The following is a 16,833-nucleotide window of genomic DNA, read 5'->3' as shown; positions in this document are numbered from 1 at the left end:
TATTCACCCTTAACTGCCTTTAAGAAATTCTGGTTCAGTGGGAACCTGTTTCTGGTACTCTTTTTAAGATACTGGCTTCAAAATGCATGCAATAAGAAAACAAACTGCAAGTCTGTTGACGGTATGTTAACTTACTATGAACAGTGTGAGACTAATTTTTCACTACCAGTTCTGACTGTGAATAGTAGCTGTATGCCACTAGGATTCCTGTTGAAATTAAAGAGCTTCCTGTAGAAGTTAGATATTGCAGAGAGCAGCAAGAGCTGATCCTAAAAAGTCAGTTTTCAAAGACTCAAACAAAAGAAGCTATACAATGAAATGATTTAATCTTTAATTGTAGCCATTTCAACAGTCAAACAAACCTGTAGCAGCATCCGGAGCATTACATTGCATAACTTAAAGTCAAGCCACAGCTCACTGCTGGTATTTTGTACACCAGGCTGAAGCTTCCAGCCTTTCTTCTCACAGTAGCTCCTGATGTTGAACATGTCTCACTGCTAGTAAGTGATCTACTTGTGTATAATTCCTCTTTTTAAAGATCCAGAAATAAAAGTACAGTAATACAAATTGTTTCCTGCACTGATTGGATCCTTACTCCTGTTTTATAAGTTGCTCAAAATCAAGGCTGTATCAGTGAAAAAACAAGATATTTAACGATACCAGGAAGCAATTTTATGTTTTGGCACTAGTCAATATGCAGCAGAACGTAAACAGGCGTTCTATTCATAAAAGTACAATTAAATCAGAAGACATAAAAAAGGCTGGTTAAAGATTTGTAAAGCCAGACGTCACTGGTAAGCTTTTAAGTAATGTGAGAACAAGCCCTTTACAGTACATGTTAGTGCAAACTGAAAATATTTTTCAGCAGGTTTAAACAACTTTTTTTTTCCATTTTAAGTCTAAGCATGGCTAAAAGCTATACTTGTAACTCAGCTCTTGAAGGCATAGCACAGGAATAGAGTTGAAGATGTATAAGGACTAGGACAGAATAACTTCTGCAGCAGTTGGAGGCATTACTGAAGGTTTCTCCTGTTACTGACTGTATGAGGGGAGCTTGATCAGAACTGCTGCTCAGCTTAACCTGTTTATCTTTCATCCTTGATGGCACTGGTCTGGTCATTGTAGTATTGTTTGGAAAATGTATTTTTCAGAAATGAGTTGTCTGTAAAAAAGGTAAGGAGAGAAGACAGATTTTATACTCACCCTGTACAAAAACTGAAAGGAAATAAAGAAAAAAAGTCCACTGTTATGTTATGTTTTCGAAGTTACTGACTGCTTATACAGAATTGCACTATGGTGGTTTTGGCAGAAATGTTCTTTTTGTAGAACTCAGATTTTTAAGAATAATGACGATTAGTGAAATGCATTTCAGGGAGTGTCATCTCTAAGGCAAGATGAGTTTTAGTAAATGACAATACTCAGTGCTTATATTAGGTTTGAACAATGAAGACAGCGAGTGTTATCATGACCATCAAAAGATACAGTAAATCCTCTGTGAGGAATACAACAATAGACTGTTATCAAGTATGCTAGTTTCTGTACTGAACAGATCAGAAACACACACCAAGAATGCTAATTTAAGGCTCTTTAACATGTTAATGCAAGCATTGCATTAGGGAACGCTTAATCAAAAAACCAGTAAGACCTATACTGTTCGGAGTACCACCACATATTTTTTCTTGCATGCAGTGTAATAATGTGAATATGAATGTTAACTCTTATTCAGTGGGGAGATCAGCTTCCAAGGTAAAAGGCAGTGTCTCACACCATAAAGTCAAAATGTCCTATCCTGTTGTCCTGCTGCATATGGTGTTGCTGTTTATCCTTTATTGCATGTAGAGTGCATGTTTCTGCAACAAATTATAGCAGTTTAGTGGCACAGAACATTTTCCTATTGCACAGCTAGGAGCCAAGAACAGTTCTGTAACATACCCACCATGGATTGTCTTCCTATCTAGTTAAAACTGTTGAAGTCCACTGGTGCTGGAACTGAACATACTGTGTTTATTTTTCTGCACTCTGAGGCATCACTGGAAACCACTGTCCCTGTTAGAACATAAGGCTCAGGATAAAGTTGCTCAGTGCCTGTGACTTAGACTGTTTATTGTTGTGTCAAATTTTTAGTGATATTTTGTCACATTACATAGAGAAAAAAATCAAGCTGATTTTTAAGTTGATTGAGATTGACAATAGCTGCAGTTTGCCTCTCTTTCATAATGCCAGGGAAAGCATTTGCATATATCTGTGGGTGTCATTATTTTTGGACCCTCCAAGGCAGGCTGAAACCTGGGTGAAAGACAGTGATCCATCAGTCAACAATGCATCCTTCTGTGAGGGGGTGATACATAGTGGTACCACTCAGTGGCAGAATTTTTTGCCTGCTCCTATTTCACTATCACAAGGAGAGAAACACACTATATTGCTCTTTATGTTATAGGGGTATTCTCAGTATTGCCAGTAAGAAAAACTAAGAATTCATTACAGAAGGCTGAAGAGTAAACACGTGTGTCTGTGTGTCTATGTGTGTGCGCATACACATATATACATCTGTGTTCTTACATATAAAATCCTACATGGGCATTGTCTTTTTTTAATATGAGCCTTGGGGCTTGTTCTCACTGTAGTGATAGCTTGACTAATCTACACTAGGGTAAACCACCTCTCAAGTTAGCCTAACTCAAATGAGAGAAGTAGTGCTTCAAAGTAGTGGTATTTGGATATGCAGCAAAGTTCAGTCTTGTCTCATTACCAGCTCCAGAGCTGGCTGCATGTTTGTATGCTGGATTTAAGCCACACTTTACTTGCAGGCCAACTAAAATCAAGAAACCAAATTTTTCTTTGGAAATCTCCCTTCCATGTGCTACTTCAGACTATTCCTGCTTGAGGAAATAGGCAGAGAAGGGAAAGATTGCCATTGTCAGAGGAATTATTAGCGTTCATCCAGCTTGCCCATTCTTAGGTTAAGAAATGAAAACTGAGGAAGAAAGGAAAAAAAAACATTAACTCTTTGCAATTTTTTATGGTATGGGTATGCCAAGTTCTGTCAAATAAAGAAGTAAATATTTGAGAAGCCATGTCATGTTTTCATCCACACAAAAAACATGGAGAAAGGGTGCAAGAGCATGCAGAAGATGAAAGAGAAAGGCTCTTATTTCTTAGAAACTGGAGATGAATAAGGTTGCAGAGAGGCCTGCAACATCCAGATGAAGGACAATAAGAGAGGAAAAAGTAATGGATATGGGGAGAACCTGTTGAAAATGAGAGGGAGAGGAATGTGAAGGGAAGTGAAGAAAAAAGAAATGGAGACCTGCAGAGGTACTAGTGGAAATAAAGACATGCAGGGATATTGTATGAAGTGGCATGCAGGGATATCGTATGAAGTGATGTTGAATAGAAGATGAGAAGATAATGGCATTGGCATAACATCATTCAGGATGATCCCACAGGCCTATGGTGCTCTGCACGCCCACTGCACTTGCTCCTGGGATGGTTTTTCAGCTGGGGAAGACTGACATTTGCTTATAGGTGTAACAGCATAACAGAGATGTCAGGAAAAGTGCTCAGTTGGATGCGTTCACATTATTTCAGCTTGAGTTGTCAGGTGCATTGTTTATACCTGCACTGGTAAATAATATCAGAGGTGCTAGGTGAGGCAGCTCTGTGGGCCTAGTAAGACTGCTAGTAAGCAGTGAAAACTGCTCTTTTTGCCACTGCCCTCCTTGTTTGACCCTGAAAAGTAAGTAGGGATTTCTCCAGATGTACCAAGAACAGATCTCTCAGGTGAAGTGTACTGCTTTTACAGTCACTTTTCTGATTATAGTGGCAGTGTTTTCTTAAATTACTTGAAGATGATAGCAGTAATTGCCAAAAGAAACCTAAAGAGAATAGTACTGAACCATTGTTTTCTGAATCAGTAAATATTCCAGTAGGTGCATTTTTTATTTGTTTGTTTGTTTTGTTAGTAAGGACATTTAGAGTGCTTTTACTCATTCAAACATTTGGAACAGAAAATTGACAGTGTATTTCCAAAAGAAAAAAGCTGTGTTAATTCAGAAAAGAGACTAGAGAAACCACAGGAAGAAATTCTTAGTGCACCTTCTCACATGAAAGCAAATAAAAAAGTAATACTGTTGGAGCAGCAATGTGCACCAAGTGTAGACCTAAATGTTTCTGTTGGTAAATGATTGGCATTCCTACCTGTAAAGGCTGTGATGTAACGTAATCTCAAATTCCGTCAAGTCAGCTTATGCAGTGATTGTTGATATGAGACTTCCACAGAAACCTGGGTTTCTCATCTCCCTTTTTATAAGGTTATCTAGTTACACTACTGAGATAAGTCTTGATTATCAGGTGTTGTTTCACTGTAGTACTCCAAGTTGTGCCTGAATTTCATGGCAGGGAAAGTATATCATATACATTTATCTTAGAATAAGTAAACATAAGCCAAAACAATAATATATGGTTTCTTAAACATAGGTTTCTAGATATATAATTTAGCATGGATATAAAAAAGCACACTGAACAACTCAGCTGTTTCGCCCAGTTCCTGCTTTTACTGGAAATAAGAGTAAAACCCTAATCTACCTCAGAGGTGATGTTTGGTAATGGAGGTGGTAGTGTAAAGTCACTATCAGCAGGGTAAGAGTTAAGTAAAAATCTATTTAGCAGAAATGTATGTGAGGACAGGACTGCCCTATGGTGAAATTGCTTAGTCCAGCTGATACAGTTCTTAGTTGAATACTAAAATTTGATTTAAAAATTGAAGATACTAATAAAAGCAACTAGTTTTTAGACATTTTCTGGATGGTTAGCTGTGAACTCAGTGTATTGCTTGTTAGTTTTCATACACATTTTAAAATATTGCTTTCTCACAAGTCCTCAAGATTTTTTGCACCTTTGCCTGAATTTCTGCTCTCATTAGATCCTGTGATCAGCTTTCAGTGTACTTTGGTCTGTGTATTATAGTTCTGGCACTCTATTGATACTGTTAGCTGGTGTATAAATTTATCTATTTGTTGTTATTTATTATATTATCAGTTATTTATTAGTCATCTCATTATATTGATTATGGTATTGTGATCTTTTTCAGTGTACCTTGAGGACAGTTTTGTAAAATCCGGAGTGTTCAATGTGTCAGAACTTGTGAGGGTGTCCAGAAGTAAGTTACCATTTGCATTTAATAATTTCCAAAGCCTGCTATAATGAAGTGAAGGTTTTTTTCTTGAAGTTTTTTTTGCGCTCCAAGATGTAAGATGCATAGGAAATGCCTATAAGCACGCACAATTTTGATATCTTTGACCACAGTATTACAGTTCATCTTGCATGTGTTTGTAATAAAACAAACAGAAGTCTTCTTTTGTCTCTTCGGTATTTAAAAATTGAATCAATGTGTTATGTGTCCCTCTGCACAGCTTAACGGACTGATATGTCAATAAAATTACCATATGTAATGAAACCTTCTATTTGTTAGACTTGCAGATTTTTAAGGTTGTCCTACACATCCTTGGATTTTGCTAAACCATCTGATTATTCTTTTAGTTTGTTTTTGAATTTGTAGCTCTTAAAAGAAAAATCACAGCATAGATATAAAGGATGACTAACTTAATGTATTATAAACTTGTGTTTCTTTTACTTGTAGCACTGGCTATAATTGAATTTCTAATTACATTGGCTTGTTTTGGCATCAGAAATGTTATGCACATGAACATGCAAAGAAAAAAAATGACATAAAATATAAATATAAAAGGACAGGTGAAGCTTTTATTGCACAAAGAAAAACCAAAATGAACATAAATAATAAGAAGATGTGTTTTGTTGACATCTAAGAATTTGCTATAATATTATGGTATAATACCAGTGCATTATATGTTCATTTGTATGTCCAGTGCAACATATGTTCATTTGGCATTGCTTTATCAATGCTTCTTTTCTCCCTTTAATATCAACACTATTAAAGTATTTATCTTAAGAATTCATTAGGAAGTGAACAAAAATACTTGAAAGTTATAGTTAGAAGTGTCCGCAGTGATGACACCAAAATTATAACAACTGAATGGTCCAGGAAAATCTCTGTTCTGATGAGGTGAGGACAAAACCAGTGAGGCACAAGTTTCCAAAACTGTCTGTCCAAATTTTGCACAGGAGTTAATTCATGCCAGGTCAGGATGCCTGACGAATTTAATTAACTTAGTGAGGCTTAAGATGCATGTGTCATTTCATTTGCTGTGGTCAGAAATTAATATTCAACAATTAAAATTATGTTAAGTCCTTCAGCAAAATACTGAGCATTGCCATCCTGCAGTGTTAAGACATATTATTTTTTCTGCTTGCTGGAGATATGTTTTTGCTGTTTTAGGAGGCTGATGATGTGTGAAATACAGCTTTCTTTTAGTTGTTAGGTGGTTAAATACATTTTAAAGTACCAGGCCATTCAAATTAAAAAATAATCAATATTGTAGTAATGTTATGAAATCATACCTTCTGCAGCTGTTATACACGATACACTTCTAATAATAAGCTTTAAAGCATGTGGTTTCTGTGGGATTTCTTACCATGCATTTGTTTAACCTCAAGCCGCAACAGAGTTGTACTTTAACTGTCAGGAAAAATACAAACCTTCAGATACATTACACAACATGCAATTATTCTTTTAAGTGCCAAAGGTAGTTAAAATGCACAATGCAGAGACAGTGAACAAAGGTAAATACACCACAATATGTAACACATAATTTATTCTTGAAATGCCAAGATGTATGGTACACAGACTCTGTAAGGAGGTGAAGATAACGCTGAGTGTGTGTGTTTGTGTGTAGGTGTACATATGCAAAGCATTATCTGTGGCACTGGGTGAAAGAAAAAGGAGGCAGCAAAACATGCTGTCAGCACAGAACACTATTATTAATACAAAAGAAATAACTTTAAGGGAAAAAGAGTTTGTGTGTCCCCAAGTTTGTTCTTTCCAGTTATTTCAGTTCTTTAATAAATAATGTTAGCTGTCCCTACAAACCCTGCCTCATTAATTATAAAAGTCCTTCTACAGAAGGCTTGACTTTTGCCAAGGTTTGTGTTACCTTTCTCATATTGATGATTCCGGGTTATCTGTTATACAACAAATATATTATGTCTGCATAACTGCTAAGGGATTTCTAGGGACTGGGGAAGATAATTAACTTTTTTAGATATATAAACATTGATAGAACTTCTCTGAACTTGGTTTCTGCAAGAGGCAGAAAATTAGATACGTGTGGTAACATCTTGATGTTTCTCCCAGTGTTAAAAATGAAGGGCTGGCTAAAAAGATAGAAGATTATCTTTGACTCATTATGATGATGTGTTTTTCAGCACCCATAACCCAGGGAACTGGAGTGAACTTCCCCATTGGAGAGCTTCCGAGCCAGCCATATTACCATGATATGAATTCGGGTGTAAATCTACAGAGGTCCTTGTCCTCTCCACCAAGCAGGTAAAAACTTGAAATAAGTGCTAATGTGAAACCAGTTTTAATAGTGCAGGACAAGCAATTCACAAATACTGTGAACAGCCAACGATTTTATGAATTTCCTCTGATTTTGCGAGGTAGGCTACTTACGTATGTTACCATAATCTATGTACAGATATAAAGGTTACAAATCTTGTAATTTGAAGTGGTGTCATTATTGCCTGTCATTGCTGTTGATATCAAAGTCAATAATAACATTTGTCAGGGTTTGAAGTGCTCATTAAATCATCTGCCAGGAGAACAGCTATGCATCCGGAAACTACTACTGAGTTGCAGGAAGGTCTGGCAGCTGGGAACCTGCTGGCAGGGCTTGATGCCACAGGATGGTTGGAGGTCTTGGACCTCTGTCTTGAACGATATGTTGGGACAGATACTGTTTCCTGTGGAAAAGACGTTAGGACAGGTATATAAAGACAAGGTGTCTTTATGCATAGCATCACTCCAGCTCATGAAAATGTGTTTGCTGCCTCACGTTTACAAGGGGCCTTTCTCAGCACAGTGGGAACAAGGAGGAGCATGTGAAGTAGTCACAGGCTCTCTGATTTTTCTCAAGGGTCTCCATGTGCCTGCTACAGGCAGTTTGATCTGTAGCAGGCACTTCTTCCTTGCTTCAACATGCTCTTTTCTCCCAACTCTGAGAAAGACCCCGTTCCCTCTCTCAGGAGCAGCTGGTGGGCCCAGAGAGGTGGAGAACCTGCTGTGCCCTCCTGCTGACTCCCAGATAATGTTACACCCCTGGGGCCCCTTGGTTTTCTGAAACTGTCCGATGTACCACAAAATCACAAGCACTCTAGGACCTCTCATTGCCCCACGTTTCTGCACCCCAGTGAGTCAGGAAGTGTCTGCACAATGGGACAGGATTTAACAGGACTGTCAGGGGGCTGGGGTGCTCTTTCACCAGCACCTGGTACTTCTGAGTTATTTTGCTCATATTCCCCTATTTCATTCCATTGTATTTTCAGCTTGAAAGTTCACCTAGTACATATTAGAAATTGATAGATTAATTCTCACAGTGTTGTCTAAACAGTAATAATAATAATCATAATCATCATAATACCACCACCATTAAAATCTTCATTCTGGTTTTCTTTGGCAGTCAGCATAACAGCTTCAGTATATATTGTTATGAAGAAACTTGACTTCCCTCCACTGTATTGAAGTGCTGCCTCATTTTATATAGTGTGACTTGAAATATGGGCCTTTTGTTGTTTTTAATTAAACTAGTCTAAAATGAAAAGTCTTTGTTTCAGGTTAGACCTCTTTGAAAAGCTTAGGATTTTGACCTGGTGAAATACAGTAAACTAAATTTTTTCCTTATTAACACATTCAGAAAAGTTCCTGTTTTACCTTGACTTTATTAGTAATACTTTTCCAGTGCTTTGTTTTGCTTTCATGGTTTCTGTGTAGTGTTTAACACTCTCATGACACAACCTTTCTTTAGTGGGTTACAGCAACTGGTTTCTTGGTTGTTCAGCCAAATGCTGGTAGACTTTCATATGTTACCCATTCATACCATCTCTGAAATATTAAATCATGTGAAAAATGCAAGCACATACCTGCATTACATATTATTAAATAACATTGTCTATGTAAGTTAATGTAAGCTCTAATATCCACTTTTTTGTGCTTTGTATGCCTGAATTACTTTCTATGGAAACATTTGTTGAAATACAAACAGTTTATATACCACTACTAGCTGCATATCATATTCACTGCCAAATCTCACATTACTTCAACAGCAAAAGACCCAAAACTATCTCCATAGATGAAAATATGGAGCCAAGTCCGACAGGAGACTTTTATCCTTCTCCAAATTCACCAGCTGCTGGGAGTCGGACATGGCATGAAAGAGATCAAGGTGAGTAACACGGGACCATTTTACCTCAAAGTATATTCAAATATACAATAAATCTCTGCATCTGCCTTTCCATTACTGCAATAAAATGATGGCTTTTTAGAAGAATAATTATTTTTCTGCCTGGTATTTGTATTTGCTGGTTTTGTAAATGTATTTAAAACCAACAGTCAACAGGATATGGTATAAGCAACCACATAATAATTTTTACATCTGGTGACTGCCTTATCTATTGTTTGAAAAGATGTGTGACAAGTGACTTACTTGATGTTGTGTATGCTCTGATCATCCCAGCAGGATTTTGAGTACAATGGTTTCAAGTAAAAACCAAAACATCTCCGTACTATGGTTGAGTCAACACTACTTTACTTAGTTTTTGTTTTCCATGATAGACTCCTGTATGTGCGTTTAGTCCATACTATGTGACTCAGAATAGGTCCAATAGGCTCTTTTCTGAAGAGCCCACACATAGCTCTGTGGGACTATATTCATATACTAAAGGGTGTTGGTAAGTGGTGTTGTGTTTTCACTTATCAGAAGCAAGGAACATGTTTGCATATATAAACCTAGATGCCAGTGTAGTCTTTTCCCTCACCTTTGTGATGTGAAAACATGTTTAAATTCAAATGTATTTGAACAGTGTTGGTTAATGGATGCTGTGGCTGAGGTGCTGCAGCTATTGGGAGAGTCCGTGAAATGTACAGCACAGTATGTAAAAGTGAAATAGAGAAAAAAACATGCCGTTGCTTCCTTTGCTGATCTTCCAATGTTTGCCTTCCTTTTCCCCGTCCACTGCTCATCATTGCTCTCAGTTCTTCAGTAACCAACCGACCGTTTGGTCTTACCTCATTTTTATATTGTTTTAGGCTTCTTTTCTTTTCTTTCCTTTCTTTTTTTTTTTTTTTTTTGGCCTGCTAAGTTTTCTCTTTCATCTCTGTGTGCAAGGTAGCATGTGATTGGTATTTAATTTAGCTGCCTTTTATTTTCACATTTTCGTTATAGTTGGTTTCCTTTTAATCTGCTTCTGCCTACCCTCTGATCTGTGTTCTCATCATTAGGCTGTTCCTCTCACACAGTGTTTACTAGACTTTTTCTTCGTCGTTTCTTTTGTACTTTTTGTTTCTCATGGAGCCTCTGACATTTTCTTATTTCTAGCTGTTTGCAGCATTCACTGTTGAATTAAAAAAAAAAAATCTTGCCTGTGGCTTTGCATAACCAAAGAACAGCAAAATAGCAGTTCTGCCAGCCAGAATCTTCCCCTTTGTGCAAAGTATTTTCCTCTGTGACTGTTACCTGTTTTGCCATGACACTTTCTTATGATTTTCCATAAAAGACAGGATTGTACCTCAATTAATTTTTGTGCTTTTTAAATAAATTATTTTTGGGGTTGTGGGAAAAACAGCCCATCGTTCCTCTCTGAAGTGGTCTCCACATTTCCCTGCTTGTGAATTGAAGTCCTTTTGTGCTACTGAGTGAGCTGTAGGGGCTTCTGAGAAATGCAGTGCCACATGGACAGCTGAGCCTGAGTCCTGCTGACAGAGCCTTTCACAGATGATCTCCATAGTTCTCAACTATCTCGATTGCTTTTTAGCTCTTGAATCATTCTGCTTGCAAAGAACTATGCTCTGTGAACACTGCATTTGTCAGTTTTACCAGCCTTCTTCATGTCACATTTATCAGTAGTGAACAATGCTATTGTTCAGATTGCTTGAGTAGATTTACAATGAACCTTTAGTTAATTTCTGTGCCATTGGGTAGCTAGACTTCAGGACTGAAACAGCCTTTAACTCTCTCTATATGTTTCATAAACCAGAGAACTCCAAAAGATGAGAAAGACAAAATAAAAGAGATAGACTTCAATCAGTGTATTTTATTTTTGCTTCCTGGAGTTTATATTCCTCCCTGAATATTCTGTTCTCCAGGACTGCTGGGCCTAGTGAAATTTTACCAGATCCCTGGCAGAGAGGTCATCTTTGAGACACTATGAGGGACTTTGTTTTTTCTGTCCTGAAGATGTTCTTCCATTCATTCAGAGGGACAGATATACCACTGTCCAGTCTGAAAATCATTATACTGGGGGAAGTATAAGCCTTTTGACCCTAGCCATTTATGTTTGGCTCCAGTCACTTTCTGAGGTTATCCTGCTGCTGTGGAAACACTGTAAGGTAGTGACCTTACTGGGAAGGGGTATGTGGCAGCTCCCGACATATTTGTTCTGCTGCTAGTTTGTTAGATGCTTGATATCATCTTCATACTAGCACGTACCTGTGTAAAGCTCCTTTTGGACACAGAGGGCTTACCAGGATATGATATTTGTGAAAACCTATCTTCTGTTTCCTTATGCCTGCAAGCACAAAGATAATAGAAATAAAAGTTTGGAGGTGGTGTCTGCTCCAGAGAGCTTCCTGGTACTACTTCCCCCTCTCCCATGGAGATCTGCATGTCATATGAGGTTAGGCATAAATGAAAAAAAAGGAGAAGCCATTTGGGATCACATTAGTGTTCATTCAGTGTCACCGGGGGATGCTCATGTAGTCCCAACAGGCACTGCTTTTCCAGGCAGTCTTCAAAGGTCATCAGCACCAGAAATGTTAATCATTCCATAGTACCCACAAATGAGAATATGCAGAGGTATCATGTTTATAGGTAAGTAGCTTCTCTTTCACTCTGATGCAATTTTAACTTTTCTAAGAGAAACAAAATCAGAAATAGGGTTGATATTAAGATATAGCATTATTGATCTCAGTTTCAAAGTCTCTACCTTTTGACCTGAAATAGATCTAGTTTCTTCATCTGCATACCTAAGTGTAATGTATTTTCATACAAATAGAAATGACATAGATTTGAAAGATTCTTTTATCATGAAGGCTTTTCATATCTTTATTTAGCTGAATTTGTAAAGTAGCAGAAGTGCGATGACAGTGGTAGTTTGGAACTGGAGGCAGTCACAATAAAAGAATGATAGCTGAAACAGGTTGGAATAAAGTAGTTAGGATTTTCATAGGTGTCTAAGGGGTTTCTAACCATTTTGATAGAATGGGACAAAGATTAATGGGTAGCACAGAAATATACTGAGATTAAAAATGCGACAGATAAAAATTTGCAGTGGGGTGGAACAGGTTAGATCAACCTTTTATTGCTGTGAAAAACAACCATGTAGTTTAGTAGGTAAGTAGATATCAGGAGAGGATTGATTCTGTATGAGTGATTCTGTTGTAATCCTCATAGTTTCTACAGGTTCTCTACTGTGCAAGCATGCATCGTGAGGGGTAGGAAAAGGACTACAGGAGTACTTTTTGTTTAGCCAGGATTTGTGAAACTAAAAAAAAAAGAAATATAGCCCAGCTGCAATAAAATCTTCCTCATACCACACTCTACTTTCAGTTGTAAAACTCTAGACTTTGTCCTTTTGCTGTTATCAGTCTTCTTCCTGTCGTACTACTTCCAAAAATGTTTTGGTAAGATTTCCAGATATTGTATTTTATAGTCTATTTTAGGGGAGTTGGCTGTTTGAAGATGTAATTCTGGGCAGAAATAAGTAAGCATATCTGAAAAATGGGAACTTTAGATAGCATAAGGTTGGTCAAAGCCAATCCACAAAGGATTGTGAGCAGTGGCTTCATTATCCAATGCTCTAGTATGGTTATGCATGTTATTGTTCTGATATAAAAATATAAAAAACTCTAACCAAAATTAGTATTAAAAATAAATTTTTATTTGTATTTATTGAAGTCAGATTATAAATCCTTATGGAAGAAAAGAAAAGCTTGTGAAGCCATGATACTGTCCTGGAGGTTTACTTCACTGGCTTGCAAAAGTTTGTGACTATTTTAAAAATGTATGTAACCACAAAAGTATGTGTAACAATTTCAAAAACAGATTTAAAAAAAATATTACTGTGGATTTACAATGTTGTTTTTGAGTCTACATACATTCAATTATTGTGGGAAGATTCTGTAGTTTGTGCCATTATTTTTGCTATTTTAAAATACTTAAAATACAACTCTATTTGCATGATTTTTTGAAGCAGGTGTGAGGTCTTCCTCACAAATAGGCAGAGCAAATAGGCAGGTTTATAACTGCAAAGATTTCTCCTAAACCCTCTCTCTACCATTAGCCTTCCAAGTAACTAAGTATCCTCCAAAAATCCCAGAGCCTAAGAGAGTGAAAAATCGTCTCTGAGAACAGTGCATTACTTAGAAATAGAGCCCTAAGATGACAATTAGGAGTTCAATTTCTGTGTCTGCTGTCAGATCAAACAAAAGTTATTTGTTCTCTCTTGTACCTTGGTTTTTCCAATTGAATGTCTTATTAACTTCAATAATGTCTGCATCATGTCTTACTTACATTTCTACCAGTTGGAAATATATCTAGATCTAAAAAGTAGTTTGCTGTAAATCTCTTGCGGTCTTGCTTTTTCCAGGTTGCTGTTACTGAATTCTTTACATGTTTCTATATTAAACAAAATTTTGAGTTCCTGCAGTAGTGTAGTAATACTTCATGAAATAGATGGAAGTTGCTGCATGAGTAAATTTTCTGGGTGTTTTAGAAATTCTGAGGAGGATAAAATTTTGTATAGTAAAAAAAAAAATCGCCCTCCCCATTTGGAAGAGGAATTTATTAAAAATATAACAAAATTAGGGACTAGTGCAGTGGATAAAAAATACTTTGGATCCAATAGGCTAAGAACTGTTGGTGAACATCTTGATTTATTAACTGGTAAGTAAATCAGATAATTTTTCCTTAACTCATATGGAAACAGGAATATCAGAAGAACAGAGCACAGTGTATGCACCTATGGCTTCCCTTCTAAAAGCTAGCTTGACAAAGTGCGTTAACATAATTGCAGGCAATTTCAGTATTTGTCCTTGAGATCTGTTTTACTGTTATAGTGTTACAACACTGTGTATGTTGTAAATAAATAAAACGGGTTATCACCAATGCACGCTGCTCGTGATAAAAGTGGAGAGATTCATGTCGATTTCTGTAGTAGTCAGGTGTCTGGAAATACTGAATGTCAATATACAATGAAGTGAATTTTAATTTTACAGTTTCTTCATCATGTTCACTCTCTTACACCTCACCCACCTCTACCAACAGTCAAGAGTCAAGATGCCAGCATACCATTAAAACTGAAACAGCTGGACCGCCTTCACCCGTTGATTGGCCAGCAGCTGTTGGACCCTCCACTTCTCAGGTCCCAAGCCCCTTTGTTGGATACCCCTCTTCTGGACACTTGTCCCCCTTTGCTTTCTCCCCACCCACTGGACACTCCTTCCCCATTGGGGTCCTTCCCGATGGCTCTTTCCTTCTTGGGCCTTCTTCTCATGGACCGTCAGAGATGGACGTTCTCATTTCCGAAGTGAGGGAACTAAAAGAGGAAGTAGTTAATGTGGTCCAGGAATTGAGAACAGTAACAGATCACCTTGGCTTTTTGGTGGCCTGTCTTGGACAGAGTTCAGGATTTTTTCCAGCTCCTGGTCCTCCTTCTGAAGGTTAATGCTTTAGAAACTCATAGTCTCCATCTAACAGATGAATTCATCTTGCAAAGGTTTACCTTGATGAATATCTGTTAAATGCATTTCTGTGTTTTTGACTCAGTCTGAGTTCTCAAAATCCTTGTATGTCAAAGCATGTTTTAAAGCAATTTATGTCTTGTTAGTAACTTCTGTTACATCTGCCTTTGTATTTTTTAATATTTCAAAATACTCTTTAATCAATGTATACATACACATACACATACCTTTCATATATATATATACCCATGCACACCTTATGGTTCTATCTGAATTTTCTGTGTTTTTAACTAGTATAATGTGTGCACAGTAGTCAAATGCTGCCACTTGGTAAGTTTTCATAACTTCACATTCGTAAAGTGAGAGGTACTTTTCACCAAGAGTAACTTTTCAAAGCATATTTCCAGAGAAGATTCTTAGCCATGGCTTCTCTTAGCCTGTTGGCTGCTATGATGCTGGAAGTGGCATCGTGGTAACAAACAATAGCATTAGCTCACCTGGGAGGCTGCAAGTTGGATTATCCTCCTTCCTGGTTGCAGAACAAGACGTTGGTAGTGTTCAATGAACGGGCATTATGTCTACTTGTTAAAAATCAGTAGTTCTGCCATGATCGTTAAAACAAATTTAAAATCAATAGGGAATTGGTTTACTTTTGGTTTCCATAGTGTCAATTTTACAAGAGAAACGGTTGTTATGTAAAATAAGTTAAACATTACTTTCAGAAAGATGAAACGTGCTTTCTTATCCTTAGAGCTTGAAAGGCACTAGGTATAGAAAAACAGGTGAAGGAGCTTTCAGGTGCTTATTTAATTAAAAAGGCAGAGAAAGAAAAAAAACCATGAACAGGACAGCAAAAATGTTATCTTAAAATGAGTGAAGTTTGTACATCAAGAAGATTTACATCCTTCATTATTGGGTGAGAATTATGCTAAGTTTACACTCTCTCAAAAAATAAAGCAACAGATATTATATCTGTTTTTCTGTGTTTAGAATAGCCTTAGATCAATTTACAACTTGTTCATAAGTATCTTCAAATATTCAGAGTAGCAGAAGAGGAAGTTACTACTCCGGGCCGAGGAAGGACCTGACTTTTCCTTCGGCCCATGTACACTTCAGTTTCTGAATGAATGAAGAGTAATAAAATGTTTAGAAATACAGACAGAAAGACAAATACAGTAGGAGATGCAATAGGAAGCATACAAAAAGGTTTGCTTTTTTGCGTTCCTGGAAATGGCTGTTATTTACTCAATAAAGTCACTGTAAAAAATCTCATTATAGGTTCTTTGTCTTTTATTTTGACTAATATATTGTGGCAAGGCCTATTACTTAATGTTTTCCATGTGTGATTAGTGAGTTGAATACACTCAGGGCTAGCCTATGAATCTCCCCCATATACATCAGTGGAAGATGTAAGTGCAAAAGGATATTTTTCTCGTACGCATAGCACTTATTCTGTGATGAACGTTATATTATGGCACCATCCTGTTACCTTGATGGTGACTCTAGATGTCCTTTGATTGAAATTAGTGAAAAAATGCATGTCTTAATGCAAGATTTTGCCCAGGAGCTATTAAGTGTAGTTGTCCTATCCCAATGTTGCTGAATAAAAGATTTCATTAGTATTTTTGAAACTGATTGGCTCCTATTAGAAACTGTAGGTTAAGTATTATTTTGTATGATCTAACCTATGTGGTGCAGAATATCTTCAGTTACCAAAATAAAAGGTATTTAGTACCTCATGAATCACAGGTCTGCACTGACATTTTTTTTCTAGTTATGGTACATCCATGAGATGGAAGAAATTAATTTGGCCCTCATATTGTAACTTCTTTTAGGCACCTCTCCTTTTTGTCTTCATTGATAGATTCTTTGTTTCTGTGCTGTATACATAGATACATTTGAAAATGTTCTTAATATCTCTTTTTTACTGCTTTCATGCAAACTGTATGAAACTTGAACAAAGC

At 36.9% G+C, this 16,833-nt stretch overlaps 1 protein-coding gene across 6 annotated transcripts in view; it reads left to right on the top strand.

Annotated features, from left to right (window-relative positions):
* Window positions 1-16,833, top strand: part of NFIB (nuclear factor I B) — a 182,480-nt gene that overhangs the window by 112,140 nt on the left and 53,507 nt on the right. For all 6 annotated transcript variants that reach the window (XM_072859930.1, XM_072859933.1, XM_072859929.1 and 3 more), the window contains exons 4-6: window positions 5,090-5,158; window positions 7,342-7,462; window positions 9,238-9,356. In XM_072859930.1, coding sequence (XP_072716031.1) covers window positions 5,090-5,158; window positions 7,342-7,462; window positions 9,238-9,356 — 309 coding nt within the window. The remainder of the gene's footprint in view (window positions 1-5,089; window positions 5,159-7,341; window positions 7,463-9,237; window positions 9,357-16,833) is intronic.

This window comes from Ciconia boyciana, chromosome 4 (assembly GCF_034638445.1).
Source record: "Ciconia boyciana chromosome 4, ASM3463844v1, whole genome shotgun sequence".
Taxonomy (NCBI): domain Eukaryota; kingdom Metazoa; phylum Chordata; class Aves; order Ciconiiformes; family Ciconiidae; genus Ciconia; species Ciconia boyciana.
This window is presented reverse-complemented; position numbering and strand designations above follow the sequence as displayed.